Here is a 16,477-nt window from a genome sequence, read left to right on the forward strand (position 1 = left end):
TGTTATGGAAGTTAGGTATTTAAAATGTCATATCTGCATGAAGTTTCAAATCACTTGTCTTCATTAAAGACAAAAATAAAAGTAGTTATACTTAAAATGTTCCAAGTCTTAAATAATTTACAAAATATCTTGAGCAAAAACGTGCTTAACAAGTAGATTTTTTTAAGCAAAAATGTATAATTCAGCAGTTATAAACTGTTCCTTACAATATACTTGAAGTCTTTCAGTACCTAAAAAATAGTCTTTGCAATTAGATCTTAGAGTTAAGTGGTTATTGGATGTTTTTTATTTATAAATAATGCAAAAATAAAATTAGTTTTATTATTTGGTGCCAGAGTTTGAACCCAGGGTTTTGCACATGCCAAGCATGAGCTTTCACCTCTGAGCTACACTTCCAGCTCTGACATTTTTTAATTTCAAATACTCTTCATAAAATTGATATAACCACCACAAGGATGGGATCCTAATTAGAATAACTTATGCTCCACATATGTATAGTATGTCAGAATACACTACTGTCACATATATACAAAAAACGCAAATAAAAGTAATATGTAAAAAAAAAATTGGTATAACCAAGGGAAGAAAAATATTCTAAATATGTAACTGGATATTGTTCCTGAAATCATTCATGAGGGGTGATCCAACACCACCTGCCATCACACACCTTGCACATGGCAAGCGCTCCTCCACTGGGCTACATCCCCAGCACTATGAGAGGTGACTTTAAAGATGTAGTATTTTCTGCCACATTTTCAAGTAAATATTGGTATTTTTTTTCCTACTGAAAGTTATAGTTTTTAAAGGGCACTGATGCCTAAGGCTGTTTGTCTTCATGAAAATTTCCTTTATATCCACTGTACCAGTTCATTTATCAGTATTTGCTTCTTTAACATTTGAAACCACACAGATATCTGATATGGGTTGCATCCTACTGTCATGTAGAAACAAATGCTTCCACTTTTAAGGTTTTTTACATTTATCAATATTACTCTTCTCTAAACTTTTCTGAAAGAAAGTGTCCAAACTTCCCATATATGTATTCATTTTATACTCCCACAAAACCAGTGTATCTCACTATAATTCTTCCTGTATATTTTTCTTGCTTGTCTGTAGGATTTACACTAATAACATTCTGCCTCTGTCATAGTAATTGAAGTACTCATCTTGTGACTTTATTAGAGAGTTTTATAATCTGAAATATTCTGCAGTATCACAACTTAAAATGAGTTGGTTGGATTTAAACTTGATTTACACTGAAAGTTTGTCTTAAGTAATAGGTGATAAAACAAATGGAACATTTATCAACGATGATGTGCAGTATGTAAGGAGGAAAATTAGCCAAAAGCAAATAGAAAATGTTAATATGACTTATATTTAGCAAGTGTATTTCCAATACATGTCAAATTTGCAATATATCTGCAAACATTCCCAGTTTTAAATGTTAATGTCTTTCCCAAGAAGGGAGATTAAAAAATAAAATAAAATTACCACTAAAAGTAGCTCTGAGCTTGGCCCTCTCAGCTGTTTATGTAACTTCTAAAGTTTGCTATGAAATTCACACGACATTGTTACATCAGAGGCAGTAGTTCCATTAGATTAGGTCAGTGAATTGGGTTCTAGATGAGAATTCTGTCACTGCTGGCAGTGATGGCTTCAGGAAAAGACAGTGATCTGACCTTATCCAATGACTGCTCTGATGAGAATTCATATAATCCTGCTAATAAGTGAGGACTCAAGGGTTCTGAGGGGTTTTGACTGCTGATTTGTTCCACAGTCTGGGAACTACATAAATGATAATAATTGTTTCTCCTTCACATTGATACAGAAAATTTTATGTTCCAGAGGGAAATATCATACATGTGTAGTGAAAGTCTGATCACATATAAATTTAGAAGCCAAGTTAGTTTCTGGGTCTGGGGATGGGGTGGTATTTGTTTTTGCCACTGGCCAGAGATTTCCTGTAGACAAGAGTAGGCCTGAGGCAAATTATGGTACAACAGTACACTGCCTGCTGTCTTAAAAATCAGGTTATGTGGGGACTAGGGATGTAGCTCAGTGATACAGCATTGTGGGAAGCTCTAGATTCCAGCCCCAGCACTGCACCAAAAGAAAAAAAGGGGGAAAAAAACCACACCTGGTTATATGGACATTGTGGGCAGACTATAAAGGACTGCACGCAGCTGGAGGTACCCAACCCTGACTTGATCTTGGTGATAATGTGGGGATTTAAAGAACTGATGGCCTATTAGGTGAGCCTAAATTAGCACAGTTCTCTGTCCTGCGACTTCAAGGGTCCAAACACCATGGACACAATTACCTCAATTCCTTGGAATGATGCCAAAACAACAAACTCACAAGACATTCCTTTTTCTTGCTTTCTTAATCGTCAGGTATGATGAGATTCATTTGCCACGGTTTTCATTAAAGCAAGGGATGATCCCAGCACGTTATGTCATGCCTTGGAAAGAAAATATGGAATTCAGGAATGTGAATCTGAAGGTATTTTCTCAAAAATATTCATCATTTACAAGCTTGTACCAATTGAATATAATCTGTAAGATATATATGATTATACAAAAATGATTTTGATGCACTTTCACATAAACTTGAAAGTAAACGTTTAGGCAATACAATAATGCAAATACAAACAAAATAGACATACAAAAGGATCTCAGAACCTCCACATGATGCTAACTGGCAGTGTTAAGCCCATCAGAAGCTGGTGCCATTAGTATTAAAGCTACATCCAGGGGCTGTGGGATTCCACCTCTTGGGTCCCCTTCTTCCTCCGGGAGAAGTCTTTTTTGCTGTCCTTTAATAAACTTCTAATTTCTACTCTGAAAAAAAATAAATAAATAAAAATAAAGTATTCCCAACAATTTTAAAAACATAATTAGTGACTGGGGACTGGTACATACTACCTTATAGAATTACCATGAAACTTAATTAAATGAAGTGAATTTGGCCATACTGAGTAACTTCTAATACATTCTAGGTTATTATTTTCTTTTCCTATTTATTCTTACCATTTTTCCTTAGATGATAATGCACATACAGACACACAAACACACACACTTAACAACTCAGAAGTGATAACACCATGTACCAGAAACAGGACTGCACTCCAAAGCCAGGCCAGAATGCTATTCTTCAATATTGAGACATCAAAAGCAGATGTATACTTCAGTCAATAACCTATTGCTGTTATTTATCCAGCAACAATTATAACAACAGCATCAAACCTTATATCAATTTAATACCTCGTAATGGACAAAAGCATTTTCATGCACTTAAGTTGCTTTTCTTTTTCCATTTTTTTTTCCCCAGTGCTGGGGTTGAACACAGGGCTTCAAGCAGATGAGGCAAGTACTCTACTGCTGAATTACACCCAGCCTTGGTTCACATGTGTTTTGTTCAATGTTCAAAGAATCCTTTTTTAAAATTTTAACTCCTTTTCTATAGGCAATCCTTTTATTTATGATGTAAAAAAGTATGGTTATTTCATTTTCAATTAAACAAAGCAAGAAGGGATATTTAATGTCCTGGAAGAAATAATTGGGATTCAGATGTTCTCGATATGTTCCAAAGTTAGGATGAACTTTTAAGGGATACTTTTAAATCCTATGTTTATGTTTATATATATAATATTTTATATATATATATATATATATATATATATATATATATATATATATATATATATGTCCGTGGAATGCATTACAATTCTTATTACACATATAGAGCACAATTTTTCATATATCTGGTTGTATACAAAGTATATTCACACCAATTCATGTCTTCATACATGTACTTTGGAGAATAATGATCACCACATTCCACCATTATTTATAATCCCATGCCCTTTCCCTTCCCCTCCAACCCCTCTGCCCTATATAGAGTTCCACTATTCCTCCCATGCTCCCTTTCCCTACCCCACTATGGCTAACTTCACTTAGCATTATCTTCTCTAACTTCATCCATTTACCTGAAAATGCCATGATTTTATTCTCTTTCATTGCTGAGTAATATTCCTTTGTGTGTATATGCCACATTTTTTTTTATCCATTCATCTATTGAAGGGCATCTAGGTTGGTTCCACAGTTTAGCTATTGTGAATTGTGCTGCTATAAAAATTGATGTGTCTGTGTCCCTGTAGTAAGTTGTTTTTAAGTCCTTTGGGTATAGACCGAGGAGAGGGATAGCTGGGTCAAATGGTGGTTCCATTCCCAGATTTCCAAGAAATCTCCATACTGCTTTCCATAGTGGTTGCACCAATTTGCAGTCCCACCAGCAAGGTATGAGTGTATCTTTTTCCCCATATCTTCGCCAACATTTATTGTTTGTCTTCATAATAACTGCTATTCGGACTGGAGTGAGATGAAATTTTAGAATGGTTTTGGTTTGTATTTCTCTAATTGCTAAAGATGATGAACATGTTTTCATATATTTGTTGATTAATTATATATCATCTTCTGAGAAGTATCTGTTCATGTCCTTGGCCCATTTATTGATTGGGTTATTTGGGGTTTCTTTGTTTGTTTTTTTTGGGTTTTTTTGGTGTTTAGCTTTTTGAGTTCTTTATATATCCTAGAGATTAGTGCTCTATCTGATGTGTGAGGGTTTATAAAGATTTGCTCCCAAGATGTGGGCTCTCTATTCACCTCACAGATTGTTTCTTTTGCTGAGAAGAAACTTTTTAGTTTGAGTCCATCCCATTTATTGATTCTTGATTTTAATTCTTGCACCACAGGAGTCTTATTAAGGAAGTTGGTACCTAATCCCACACGATGAAAATTAGGGCCTACTTTTTCTTCTTTTAGACGCAGAGTCTCGTTATATTCCTAGGTCCTTGATCCATTTTGAGTTGAATTTTGTGCATGGCGAGAGAGAGGGGTTTAATTTCATTTTGTTGCATATGGATTTCCAGTTTTCCCAGAACCATTTGTTGAAGAGGCTATCTTTTCTCCAATGCATGTTTTTGGCACCTTTGTCTAATATAAGATAACTGTAATTATATGAGTTAGTCTCTGTGTACTCTATTCTGTACCATTGGTCTACCAGTCTGTTTTGGTGCCAATATCATTCTATTTTTATTACTATTGCTCTGTAGTATAGTTTAAGGTCTGGTATAGTGATGCCACCTGCTTCACTCTTCCTTCTAAGGATTGCCTTAGCTATTCTGGGTCTCTTATTTTTCCAGATGAATTTCATGACTGCTTTTTCTATTTCTATGAGGAATGTCATTAGGATTTTAATTGGAATTGCATTAAATCTGTATAGTGCTTTTGGAAGTATGGTCATTTTGATAATATTAATTCTGCCTATCCAAGAGCAAGGTAGATCTTTCCTTCTTCTAAGGTCTTCTTTGACTTTTTTTTTTTTTTTTTTTTTTTGGTGGTGCTGGGAATTGAACCCAGGGCCTTGTGCATGCAAGGCAAGCACTCTACCAATTGAGCTTTATCTCCAGTCCCCTTGATATTTCCATTTTATATTTGAGAAAACTAAGTCTGGGATGGGTGGCATGTGACCTGTACAAGGTCACATAAGTAGTGAAGCTGAAGTTTAATGATCTGACACCAGGCTTACCTACCACCTGTATAATCTTCAGTCCTCCTGGCTCATCCTGGTAGTCAGGTTAATACCAAGTCACAGAGCTCTGCTTTTAGAAGAGATATTGCTCTGTCCATCAGATAGTTAGAAAAACGATCAGAACACTTTCATCTTGATATAACAAGAAAATGATGTTTGATGTGATATTAAGCAGAGGTTTTTTGTTTTGTTTTGTTTTTTTCTTTTAGAAAGCAGAAGCATGTGGGATCCATACTGGACCACTAGAAGACTCTCTCTTTTTGGATCACAGTGAAAGGCTTTGCCATGGGGAAGATCACACAATTGTCTTGAAGAAAGGCCCACCAGAAATAAAAATTACAGATATGCCTTTGCATTCACCTCTCTCCAAATACCAAAGCACTGTGATCTCCCATGGCTTTAGAAGGCGACTAGTCTGATCAGAGGAATTAAGTGATAAAACTGGCTGGGATAGCAGATGTGTAATAGAGTGCATGAACAGGGCTCTGGGTTAGATTCCCAGTACCACCAAAAAAATAAAAATAAAGTGATAAAGTGTTTCAATCCCTTATTCTCCACCTTCCTTTGATAAGTGTTTAAGGTCACTGTACGTCATTTGTATTTCATCTACAACTTCAATATTTTTAAAGATCATAAATCAATAGTGTGATTTGTAAATTACAATGGGATAGGAAGGAGAACTGCTTTCATTTATACTAATTTAATATCAAGCAGGTAAAGAACAGCAGACTGGTCTAGTACTACTGTCTGACCTCATCACGTTCCTCTACCTTTATCTTCTTCTCTATTTTTCATCCCCTCTAACTCAATTGTAGTGTCAGATGAGCTGAGTTGAAATAGAGTTGCAGGATGTGGAATTACTTTTGCTATTTTGCTGTCTGCCCCCACCACCCTTTTTCACAACCCACCCCTCCAACACACACACTTAAGGCTCTGGACCATTGTTATTACTCATCATGGTAATTAGAAGTGTTTGGCAAACAGCTCGATCATGCATCATACAGTTTTAGCTGAGAGAGATATATTTGCAGCCAGATAGGGAGGTATATACCTGTGATTCCAGCTATGTGGGCTGAGGCAGAAAAATCACAACTCACAAGTCAGAGGCCAGCGTAGGCAACAGAGGTCCTAAGTCAAATAATGACAATACAGAGATGTACTTCATGTATCTGTTCAGTGTATATGAGTGTAAATTTGCTACAGTAATTTATTCACATAATTTAAAAGCAAACCCATAGTGGACATGGTGGTACTGTCCTATAACATCAACTACTTGCGAGGGAGGGGATTGAGCAAGAAGTTCACAAGTGGGGCTGGGGATGTGGCTCAAGCAGTAGCGCGCTCGCCTGGCATGCGTGCGGCCCGGGTTCGATCCTCAGCACCACATAGAAACAAAGATATTGTGTCCGCCGATAACTAAAAAAATAAATATTAAAGTTCTCTCTCTCTCTCTCCCCCCACCCTCTCTTTAAAAAAAAAAAAAGAAGAAGTTCACAAGTTCAAGGACAACCTGAACAACTTAGACCCTGTCTCAAAATAAAAAGGACTGGAAATGTAGCTCAGAGGTAGAACAACCCTGGGTTCAGTCCCCAGTACCATAAAAATAAATAAATATAAATAAATAAAGCGACTCTCGACAACGACCTGCACTGACGAGATAAGCTGGATTCAAAAGAGCTGGCTGCAACATTAAGCTAAGAAAACAGCAAAGAAATCACACAACACATGGACTTGAGTTTCTCAGATCAAGGGTGGGACTGCTCTGTGACCTTAGGGTCAGCTTTCACACTGGAAGGTGCTGGAAAAAGAGTGTGTACCCAGAATCTATTTTTATAGGGGGGACACACAAAGGAGATTTGATAGAATGTTCTGCATCAGATAAGGCAGGGATAAGGTTTCAAAGTGGAGTCCTGCTTCTTGATGTCCTGTGGCCAGCAGATTGATTGACATCTTGGCAAGACACACCCATCTCAGGTGCTGTGTGGGATCACAGGCAGAGCGAGAGGAGAGGCACACTTGCATGGCACAGCCCAATCAGTGTGCAATGCCAGACCTGTCCCCTCATATAGCTCCAATGCACATAGCTCACACACACAGCTCATAGATGGCTCAGGACAGGCAACCATATGTAAAACAGTACAGCCATTTTACCTATACAGAGAACTCCATAGAGTGGTTTCTCAAAAAATTAAGCAGAATTTCCACATGACTCAGCAATTTCACTCCTCATGTCATGGGCAGATTTGAAAGTTAAGTTGGATTGATCTCATGCTCAGACATCTCACCCTGTGCAGAATTGATGCCCCTTTCCTCATGAGCCCAGTTACGTAGATGCTGACACCCCCACCCACTTGCACTCTGACCACAATATCTTTAAACTCTGGAGCAGACGTTAGCTTACTTCCTGAATGGGTACAAAAAGGCGCCAATTCTAAGACTGTGCTTGCCTCTCCTGCCCCCCCTCCTTTGTGGTTTCCTGATTTTTAAGTGGCCCCCTAGCCCGCGTTCAGTGTCTTTGGCTGAAGAACTGTCTGCTTTCTGCTCCTTGGCCCTGGCCAGAATAAATCCTTTGTCTTTCCTTCAAAAAGACCTGTAGTTTTATTTGGGATTTTGGAATAGAACCTTAACATTCAATAATACTGAAAGCAGGGACACACAAATCTTTGTATTTGATGCTCGCAGCATTATTCACAATAGTAAAAAGGTAGAACAGCCCAATGTCATCAACTGGTAAAGACTGGTTTATACATCTGATGGAAATCTTTCAACCATAAAAAAAGAATGCTCTTCTGATGCATGCTACCACATGGAGGAACCTGAAAAAACATCATGCTAACTAAAATAATCCTCACACCCACTTCTGTCTGTGTCACTGAGGTATAAACGGCCAGGCAGTGGAGAGTAGGGAAGGGACAATCAAGATCGCCAAGAGGCCAAGCACGAGGACAGCCATTTTAATATGCCCTGACATGTTGTAAGACAGTTCTTGTTTCTCAGAAAGGGCCTAAATCTGCGTCATGCCGAAAACAACTGCATAATCTATAATCCAGCCCATGCCAGGCTAGGGATAATTAAAATATTAAAAAACTAATCAAGAGGAGCTTATTAACTTCTCCTTATGTGCCTTTAAAGGAGGAGCACTGCAAGACTTAAGTGGCACTCTTGCCTTTTCCAGGTGCACTGTACCGGGAGTTCTGAATCTCTCTCTCATTTTCCTTTTTTAATAAAATTTGGCTGGCTTGCTTACCTCAGTGCTGTTCATTGTGCTCATTCTTCTATTCTGTGGTGCGTGAACCTGATCCTGACTCTGCCAATAACATCACCATGTCAGAGACACATTGGAGGCCGGGCACAGTGGTGCACACCTGTAATCCCTGTTAGGTTGGTTTGAGGTGATTAATCAACCTGCTGGGGTGGGGGGACACATATCAGGCACCGACAGAACCGCTGTCAACCAGTGGGATCTCCAGGCCAATCCTGGATCTTAGCCAGCTCCCCTGACCAACCCCAGTAGGACAAGGGACTCTAAAAAACCCTTTTCCTGTCCCAAGCCCTCCCTTCCTGCCCTAAACCCAATAAAAATTCCAGTCCAGTCCAGCCCTGGCGCGATTCTCTTAGACCCACTCTGCTGGTCTGAGAGCTCTGCCTGGGAGTGAAATCTCAATAAAGCCTCCTTCAGAGGCCTTTTAAAATCTGTAAGGTCGTGGCGGCCTGACCGTACAATCCCAGCAGCTTGGGAGGCTGAGGCAGGAGGATCACGAGATCAGAACCAGCCTAAGGCGCTAAACAACTCAGTGAGACTCTGTCTCTAAATAAAATACAAAATAGGGGTGGGGATGTGGCTCAGTAGTTGAGTGCCACTGAGTTCAACCTCTGGTATAAAAAAAAAAGAAGAAGAAGAAGAGGAAGAGGAAGAGGAAGAAAGAAGAAGAAGAAGAAGAAGAAGAAGAAGAAGAAGAAGAAGAAGAAGAAGAAGAAGAAGAAGAAGAAGAAGAAGAAGAAGACACACAGTAGTGGTTGCAAGCCAGAAAAAGGATCTTCACCAGGAATACACTGCTGGCCCCTCTGTCTTGGACTTCTCAAACCCCCAAACTATGAAAAGCAAATGTTTTTTGAGACAATTTTATGGTATTTTGTTATAGCAGCTCAAGATGGCTAAGACACCAGTGCTTCTTGTGTGGATTCAGATAAGCTTCTGCAGTCAATTTCTTTCAGTGTGAAGAACTTCCTTTACTGTTTCTTTTAGGGCTTGACTGCTAGCCACAAATCCAGTCTTTGCTTATCTAGAAAATATTTATTTCACCATCATTTTTGAAAAAAGCTCTTGTAGATGTAGAATTTATTTTTGTTTGTCTGTTGCTGAGCACTTTGAATCTATTATCTCATTGCCTCTGGCTGCCATTTTTCTGCCTAGTCAGCTGTTAATTTTAATTGGTGTTCCCTTGTGATTGTTTTCTTGGGGCTTCCTGCCTCTGATTTCCACCAATTTTATTATGAAACTGCTTGTGGTGTCTTTGTGTTCATCCTATTTGGAGTTCTCTTGGATATATAGGCTATTGTTTTCCAATAAATCTGTCAAGATTTCAAACATTATGTGACCAATTTTTTCTTCTCATTTCTTTCTCTCCCGTCTTTCTGGTACTCTCCTCACATGTATGTTGATGAACATGTGTCCCACATCTTTCTGAAGCTCTTTTCATTCTTCTTTTTCCTCTCTGTTCTTCATATTGCATAAGTACTATCAATCTGTCTTCAAATTTGCTGCTTTTTCCCTCTATTAGCTTATTGAGGGAAAAAGCAGCAAATTTGAGCTGCTTTTGTTGAGCCCCCCCCCACAGTGAATTTCTCAGTTATTGTATTTTTCAATTCAAGGATTTCCATTTTTTAATATTTCTCTTTATTGATATTCTCTATAAGGTGTAATTTTCATCATACATTGTAAGGGTAAAAGAAATTGAAGTTAAAGTGTAAAAGACCGGGCATTGTAAAGTTTCTAAGCTGCAAGGCCTGAGTTAAAATGTAAAGGACTAGGTATTGGAAGGCAGCTATGCTCACCACTATACCACCAACGCCATCCAGGACTAGGTATTGTTAAGTTCCTATGCTACATGCAAAACCTGAAATTCCTGTAGCTGTTAAGACAATGCTTGGAACCGCCCAGTAAATATTCCCCCTGACCGCTTGGTTGTTTAATAACTTAGGGCCCTGTACGATCTTGCACATAGGCATCGCAGGGCCTGGACCAATCAGTTTGAATGTGTACCCCACTTTAGAACTGACCTATCACCCCCGCCCAACCTGTTCCCGCCAATGAATGAACTAATCATGTTTAGGAATTGTTGTTTGATTTTCCCGCAGTGTATTATGATTTGTTAAAGGAGACTGTGATGTATGTAAAATCCCCGCCCTCCCCAAAAAAGTGTACTTAAGCAGTGCTCAGCCCCTGCTCGGGGCTCTGGGCTGCTTTCCCTTCTCGAGTGGGCACGGAGCCCCAGCATGCTGGATCAATAAATCCCCTTCTGCCAATTGCATGAGTGGTCTCTTGGTGGTCTCTTTCTCCAACGCTTCGCCGGACCCTTACACATTACTTTTTTCACTTACTGGGTTACCAGTCTATTATAAAAAGACTATATCACTGAGGAGCAACCAGATGGAAGATGCCCAGGGGAGGTATGAAGAAAGGGACATGGAACTTTGTGCCTTCTCCAGGTATGCCACTGCCCAGCACTTCCTTGTGCTCAGCAACCTGAAGCTTCTTTCCCCCACTTCCTCCTGCTCTGGGGATTTTCATCCCTATTCCTTTTTATTTTATTTTGAAACAAGGTCTAAGTTGCCTAGACTGCCTCAGCCTCCTGAGTAGCTAGGATTGCAGGTGTGCGCCACCACAGTCAGCTGGAACAACTTCTAGTTATAGTTTTCAAAACATATTATAAGTGCTCCTTTGAAGACTTTGTTAAAACCGACATCTGGCAGTTTCTGTTGCGTGCTTTTTTTTTTTTTTTTATCCTGATGTAGAAATTGTACTTCCTTATTCTTTGCATATCTGATAATATTTTGTTGGCAACTGGCTATTTTAGAAAATATATTGTAGCAACTCTAGCTACTGGCTCCTTCTATCTCCAGCCTACTCTGGGGTATTTGATTATTATTTGCTTGTTTATTTATTTAGTGACAGGCTGGATTGTTTTAGTGAAACCTAATCTCTCCAGGGCCCATTCCCAGCCCCACTCCCACACCCAGTGTTAAGCCTCCCTGAGCTAATTCTCAGGGGCTCAGCCTTGGGTATGGCCACACTCGGTCTCTGACTAGGTTGTTGACAGGATTCTCTTTGTTATCTTGTTTCCTGACCACACCTAGCTATTAAACTCCACTAATTGCAGGCTGACTGCTCTTTTGTTTCCAACTTTGCTCTAGGAAATAAAATTGCTTCAGAAACCATTGGCATCAGAGTTGAATTCTTGAAAAGATAGTTCCCAAAGTCTCTGAGATTTTTTCTGACCTCTGGAGGGCTCCTTTTAGCTGTCTCTTTCCCTGGTTTACCCAGGTAAACTATCCAGCCTACGATTTAGCTTGTATCTCCAATGATTCTACCAGTCTCTCAATTGTTTTTCACCACAACCTCCATTGTTAGTTATCACTTTTTATTTTATTTTATTTATTTTTATTTTATTTTGAGACAGGGGTGTCTCATTGTATTGGCCAGTTTGGTCTCCAACTCATGAGGTCAAATCATCCTCCCATATTGACCTCTAAATAGTCCTTTGTTTTGTTTGTTTGTGTGTGTGTGTGTGTGTGTGTGTGTGTGGTATGCATGGGAGGCAAGCACTCTACCAACTGAGCTATATCCTTAGTCCCTGTTTATTTTGTTGTTATTGTTGTTTGTTTGTTTGTTTGGGGTACTAGGGATTGAACCCAGGCACTTGTTCATACTAGGCAAGTGCTGTACACCCCCAGTCCTTAGTTCCTTGTTTTTTTGAGAGTATCCTCAAGCTTAAACTTCTGCCCAAACACCATTGCAGAAGAGTTATGAGAAGAAATTGTCTTATGAAGTTATGAGAAGCATCTGTCTTATGACCTACTTCTCTCAAAAAAAAAAAATCTTTGGAGTCTGGAGTTTGGAGTGAGGACAATGGCACACTTCTTTCCAAGTGACATCTCCCACTAGGAACTGATGAGCACTTAGTGGATGTGAGGATAATGTTGTAATCTTCTCAGCTTGCCTCTCCCGTCATGGAACCGACACATTCTGACCTTGGCAAGAGAAGTCAGGGTCACAGTACTTTCAGTGGCACTATGCCCAAGGTAGAGCTTCCATTCCATGGATTGGACATGAGTAAAAAGAAGGGAAGCCACCACTTGTCCACAGTTGCCTAGCATTCAGCATTAGAGACGAGTGGCCAGCATGTGCCACCACCAACACCCTGCCCTGGGAGTCTCTAAAGAGCCCCTGAGAGAGCTGGGTACAGTGATGCACGCTTGTAATCCCAGTGACTCAGGAGGCTGAGACATGAGGATCACGAGTTCAGAGCCAACCTCAGCAAAAGCTAAGGTGCTAAGCAAATCAGTGACACCCTGTCTCTAAATAAAAGACAAAATAGGCTGGGGATGTGGCTCAGTGATCAAGTGCCTCTGAGTTCAATTCCTGATACCCAAAAAAAAAGAACAATTTAGTGCCAGGTGCAGGGACCTGCACACCTGTAAACTCAGAGGCTCAGGAGGCTGAGGTGGAAAGGTCTCGAGTTCAAAGCCAAAATCAGCAAATTATTGAGGCCCTAAGCAACTCAGTGAGACACTGTTTATAAATAATAAATAAATAAATAAGGGCTGGGATGTGGCTCAGTAGTTAAGCACCTCTGCTTTTGTAAGGGTCCTGCGAAACGTCGGAGAAAGAGACCACCAAGTGACCACTCATGCAATTGGCAGAAGGGGGATTTATTGAACCAGCATGCTGGGGCTCCGTGCCCACTCAAGAAGGGAAAGCAGCCCAGAGCCCCGAGCAGGGGCTGAGCACTGCTTAAGTACACTTTTTGGGGAGGGCAGAGGGCTTTGTATACATCAGAACAAATCATCATTAGGCGTGGGGAAATTGAACAACAACTCCTAAACATGATTGGTTCATTCATTGGCGGGAACAGGTCAGGCTGGAGTGATAGGTCATTCCTAAGGAGGGGGTTACATTTAAACTGATTGGTCCAGGCCCTGCAATGCCTATGTGTGACCACACAGAGCCCTTATTAAACAATCCAAATAGTCAGGGGAAATATTTACTGGGCAGTTCCAAGCATTGTCTTAACAGCTACAGAAATTTCAGGTTTTGCAGGTAGCATAGAAACCTAACAATACCTAATCCTTTACATTTTAACTCAGACCTTGCAGCTTAGAAACTTTACAACACCCGGTCTTTTACCCTTTAACTTTTACGCTTTAACTTCAATTTCTTTTACCCTTACACTTTCAATCCCCAGTACCAAATAAGAAGAAGAAGAAGAAGAAGAACTTAAAGAAAAGTATCTTTTGACTCATAGCTTCAGGGTTCAGTCCATGGTTGGATGATTCCATTTGCTCTGGGCCTGAGATGAGATAGAACACTTGGCAAAAGGGTGGGGTAGAGGAAAGCTGCCAGCAAAGGGGAGGAGGGAGAGGGAGGGAGAGACAGGGAGCCATGGAAGAGGGCAAGGGGATGCATGTGAGAAGCCAGGACAAGACACAGAGCCCAAATGCATTTCTCCTGGCCCCAGCGGCCTACTTCCTTCAGCCATACCCCACCTGCCTACATTTACTGTTAGGTCGATGGTGGCAACTTGGTGGCAACTTAGTGGCAACTTAGAACAAAGCAGCCCGCACAGGGAAAAGAACATCAATCAGATGCCGGCAGAAATGCCTGTCAATCAATCAGACCTCCTGACTAACGCCTGTCAATCAGCAGGACCCCCTGGCCAATCCTGGAGTTCAGCCAACTCCCCTGACCAACTCCAAGGGGGCAAGGGACCCTAGAAACACCTTTTCCTGTCCCAAGCCCTTCCCTTCCTGCTGTAATCCCCATAAAAGTCCAGTCCTGTCGAGCTTCCACGTGGTTTCTCCTCAGACCCTTCTCCTGTCCCCTCTGTGGGTCTGATCGAGTTCCGCCCGGGAGTGATATCTCAATAAAGCCTGTTCAGTGGCCCTTTTAAATCTGCCTCCTTTGGTCGCTGCCTGCCCCGCCTGATCTGACATCTACCACCTAGTAATCCATTCAAATTATTAATCCATCAAATGGATTAATCCACTGATTAGATTAAAGTTGTTATGATTTAGATATTACATATCCCTCCCAAATTTCCTGTGTTCATGTAGAAATGTTCCAAGGCTAAACGATTGGATTATAAGAACTATGACCTAACCAGCTAATCGTTGTTTGAATGGATTAAGTGAGAGGCAACTGTAGGCAGGTAGGGTATGGCTGCAGGAGATGGGTCACTGGGGGAATGTCCTGGAAGGGTTCATCTTCCCCAAGGCCTCTTTTCCTTTCTCTCACTGCTTCCTGGCTGCCATGAGACGAGCCCTGCTCCTCCACCACACCCTTCTGCCATGATGTTCTGCCTCATCTTGGGCCCAGAGCAATGGATTCGGCTTGAAACTCCTGAAAACATGAGTCAAAATAAACTTTTACTCCTCTAAATTGTTCTTGTCAGATGTTTTGCTCACAATGACAAAAAACTAACACAAGCTCTCAAAAATCCAGTCATTTCCCCTCCGAACATTCTTGCGCTACCTAACACATGAGCTCTTTGGGGGACATTTTAAAATTCAAACCATAACACACAGCACCTGACATTCCAGCCTTATGTTTTTGAAAGTAGTTCTAGAGATTCTTATTGTCCTTTAGATCCAACCTCTTTAGAGAAAATAAAGCCCAGTCAGAAGAATTAGGAAAAACACTATAAAAATATTGTCTCCTCCTATGTAAGTACTAGAACCTGAATAAAGGTACATGAGAAAGAAAAACAGTGAAATATAATTTACACAATTATGCTACTCTATTCCCAAAACCAGTCCCAGAATTGAGAAATAACTGGAGTTCCCCATAGGATAGTTACTTTACACATATAATTTAAGAAACAAAAAAGCTGGTCGTCCTGAGTTCCTAAAAGCTATTTAGGATAAGTAGAAGATTTTTACTTCTTATAATCTCTTAATACTACTTTCCCTCCAAAATAGAACTGAGCCAATTAACCCACTTTCTTCTGAGACTAAACATTCCCAGGACTCCACTCCTGCTAAGACTCTTTCCACTATTTTCTCTTCTGTTAAAAAGAGGCAAATTTGAGTGGTAATGAGATAATTTCTAGCAAGATCTTCAAGATAATTTAGAGATAATTTTTATGTTTCTACCACTCAACTAGAGTTTAAAATCCAAGATGACAGTTGAGGTACAATTTCACAGGAGTAAGGAATGGGAATGTCACATAACATCTTAAAGAATCTAAGTTTTATATTGGGGAATGAAATTATGCCTTTATATTGTGATCATGTACAAAACTGCTGGGAGCCATTAGCCAAGTAGGTATGACAATTTCCTTGCCAGCGTACCCCATGTTGCTGACATGTTGCAGTGACATTGAATGTAGGTGACCTTGCTCAAGGACCAAGGCAGATTAGGGTGTTCCCGGTTTTAAGATAATCGTGTTTAGGGCGTTCCCAGTTTAGGTTCCAGGTTTAAGGTTTAAGATTATTCCTGCTGGGAATAGGGCGTATCCTGCTGCCTGAGTTCCCCTTGAGTTCTCACGGGATTCAGACAGTATATTTTGGAGATAGAAGCCCAGTGGAGGTAAATTTGGGCAGAGAACGTGGATTTGGGAAGAGAATGTGGATTTCCCCAGAACGTGATTGTAGACGGCTGGTGTGA

General features: G+C 40.2%; 1 protein-coding gene across 1 annotated transcript; it reads left to right on the forward strand.

Moving 5' to 3' along the window:
- Positions 1 to 1,650: 1,650 nt before the first annotated feature.
- On the forward strand, positions 1,651 to 6,011 carry Spmip10 (sperm microtubule inner protein 10). Its single transcript, XM_046460086.1, has 3 exons — positions 1,651 to 1,727; positions 2,394 to 2,502; positions 5,802 to 6,011. Exons 1-3 carry the CDS (start codon positions 1,651 to 1,653, stop codon positions 6,009 to 6,011), a joined length of 396 nt encoding a protein of 131 aa, XP_046316042.1.
- Positions 6,012 to 16,477: the final 10,466 nt, after the last annotated feature.

Source organism: Marmota monax, unplaced genomic scaffold, assembly GCF_021218885.2.
Source record: "Marmota monax isolate L192 unplaced genomic scaffold, Marmota_monax_Labrador192_F-V1.1 WCK01_AAM20220418_F8-fsc00006, whole genome shotgun sequence".
Taxonomy (NCBI): Eukaryota; Metazoa; Chordata; class Mammalia; order Rodentia; family Sciuridae; genus Marmota; species Marmota monax.

What these genes read in the sequence shown, in the direction of transcription:
- Spmip10 (XM_046460086.1), top strand. Translation starts at nt 1,651, where the DNA reads ATGGCTTCAGGAAAAGACAGTGATCTGACCTTATCCAATGACTGCTCT. An exon ending in TCATATAATCCTGCTAATAA is followed by an intron (nt 1,728 to 2,393) that starts GTGAGGACTCAA and finishes CTTAATCGTCAG; the next exon opens with GTATGATGAGATTCATTTGC. An exon ending in TCAGGAATGTGAATCTGAAG is followed by an intron (nt 2,503 to 5,801) that starts GTATTTTCTCAA and finishes TTTTTCTTTTAG; the next exon opens with AAAGCAGAAGCATGTGGGAT.